Raw genomic sequence first — 2,372 nt, 5'->3', positions numbered from 1 at the left:
TGGGTAAGTTGAGCGGAGCTTCTGCTATCTGTTATGTTACGCAGTTTTCCGACTTCGAGTTTCCGTGTTGTGTTAGATCGCAGCATTGCTGCTACATTAAGACAAGTGCGAACCTTGGCTGCCACAAGGTAGTGGTCCGAATCGATATTCGCTCCTCGTATCGATCGAAAGTCCAAAAAAACTGGGTAAATGCCTTCCGTCTATCACAACATGATCGATTTGATTTGTGTTTGTTCGATCGCGAGAAATCCAGGTGACATTGTGTATATCGAGATGCTTGGATCTCGTGCTGCTAACTACCATGTTTTTTGCTGCCACAAAGTCAATCGGCTCCATGTCGTTGTCGGATGTTTCTTCATGGAGGCTGAATTTTCCGACGATGATACTAATAAAATTCTGTTCTGATTTTTGCATTAAAATCTCCTAGCAGAATTTTAATATCATGGCCAGTGCAGCGGTCATACGGTCATACTGTTTCTAGGCGCTCGTAAAAAATGTTTTTGTCTTCGGTCGGAGTATGGACGCAAAAAAGACTTATGTAGAAGAACTTCGCTTTTAAACGGATCATAGCTAAACGCTCATCTACTGGAGTGAATCTGGAGACGAGATTTTTTATTCTGCTATTAACTGTAAATCCGCAGCCAAATTCATGTCTCTTTTCATAGCAGCTATAATAGAGGGCGTAATCATCTGATTTGCATACGCCAGTTCCTTTCCATCGCGTTTCCTGTAATGTAATACTATCGGCTTTGTGATTACTTCCGCCAAAGCGACAACTGCGCCTTTTCTGTACAACGTGCACACATTCCAAGTGCAGATTCGCAGATCATGGTACATTATACGTTTGCGGGCGTCCTCAACTTTGGTGGGGTTTGGTTTTCTTTTTCGATGCTTTTTCATAGTAGGAGGGGTTTTTCGAGTGTGGACAACTAACCCGACGCCTCAACATATTTTTTATAGTTCTCATGGGTGCACTCGCTGCACATATCAGCTCACTATTTCAAGGGATGATGAAAGTAGCTACCACAGATGACACCGCGGGGAAGTCAGTGTCCGCAATTGATATGAAAGAGGGACCAAGACAAGCCTGGGTTTTGCCATTAAGCCAGAGTCCAGCCTATGCGGCTGGTGAAATGCGAATTCCATATAAGGAATAATGCTCTCCGTTACAAACAAAAACAGATGGAAAAGGACAAAAGTCGAACGCGACTGATTGTATGATAGCCTACACTACTTTGGATATATACATGAGATGCTTCATGCTGATTTTAACGCTCAACAATCATGTGGTTTATATCGAAACCTTTATAACATACGCCAAGGGATAATATGCCCCAAGAGAATTATACCCTCACACCCAAACACCCTCACAATATATTTATATATTTACAAACGTTTTATTTTATATTTATTATTTCTTGTTCCGTTATAGAAGATAATATTAATGCCTAAGTATATATATATATATATATAATATGGTAAGTTCATTATCATTTTCAATTTATTTGCCTGTCTTAATAACAATGGGTTGGATGTTGTTGTTATTGTTCATGCCGGTAGATCCTAATAGTTTTCCGCCGGTGGTACCGGTGGACATACCGTTGCACAGTCTACGTTGGTTCAAAGCAATACCTTGGCAGTAAGTGGCATTTACAGCGGTATAGCCTACAAATATACATAATTTTTAAAATTCATCATATCTTACCCTTATATAAAATGCAGTCTTACCAATGTTATCGGAACAATTAGCCGTTTCCAGAGCACAAGTATTTTGGAATCTTTGACATAGATTCGAGCGACCATAACGACCACACACATTGACTTTGCTATTGCATGTTTGTACACGAATAACACACACCTTGGCAGCCTCCAAAGATCCGATGGCAATAATCGCCAAAATGAAGAAGATCGAGAAAATGAATTTCATTTTGATTGTAGTACTTTCCTTGGAAATGTTGTTTAGAACAATGTTAATGATTTAGACGGGTTCGAAGAGTTTATATACTAAATATATTCAAAATAGTGTGGAATATTTTCTAAAACGAAAAAAGCAATTGTGCAAATATTGAATAACATGTGCCAACTGGATGTTATGATATGTTTGGCAAAACTGAAGGTTAACGCCTAGCAGACATCGTAGCGGAAATATTTTCTATTTGTTTATAGAATATCTTAGTTTATTTATTTAATTAATTCTTGCCTACCTCAAGGTTACCTCATTATTTTGACACACTTTTGAGGCAATCAAGCTGGAACGTCTACACGAAATATAAACAAATAAATTTAAATAAATGGTATAAAGCTTTTAAAATCCTCTCAATTTACAGTGTCTTTTAAAATTTAAGGGAACCCCACCCATCCTCGATTTTAAT

The 2,372-nt window shown here is 38.3% G+C and overlaps 1 protein-coding gene across 1 annotated transcript; it reads right to left on the bottom strand.

Moving 5' to 3' along the window:
* Positions 1 to 1,501: 1,501 nt before the first annotated feature.
* Positions 1,502 to 1,927, bottom strand: LOC133327591 (uncharacterized). Its single transcript, XM_061536106.1, has 2 exons — positions 1,729 to 1,927; positions 1,502 to 1,665 (listed from the first exon to the last, which is right to left on the bottom strand). The coding sequence occupies exons 1-2, from the start codon at positions 1,925 to 1,927 to the stop codon at positions 1,502 to 1,504; spliced, it is 363 nt and encodes a 120-aa protein (XP_061392090.1).
* Between the last annotated feature and the right edge of the window lie 445 nt (positions 1,928 to 2,372).

Source organism: Musca vetustissima, unplaced genomic scaffold (genome assembly GCF_032173495.1).
Source record: "Musca vetustissima isolate MV318-11 ecotype Yass unplaced genomic scaffold, APGP_CSIRO_Mvet_v1 utg9114, whole genome shotgun sequence".
NCBI classification, from domain to species: Eukaryota; Metazoa; Arthropoda; class Insecta; order Diptera; family Muscidae; genus Musca; species Musca vetustissima.
Note: the sequence above shows the minus strand (reverse complement) of the source record. Positions and strands in the feature narration are given on the sequence as shown.

Coding starts and splice junctions, on each gene's coding strand:
- LOC133327591 (XM_061536106.1), bottom strand. CDS start 1,927: ATGAAATTCATTTTCTCGATCTTCTTCATTTTGGCGATTATTGCCATC. Junction 1,666..1,728: donor TAATTGTTCCGATAACATTG/GTAAGACTGCAT, acceptor GTATATTTGTAG/GCTATACCGCTGTAAATGCC.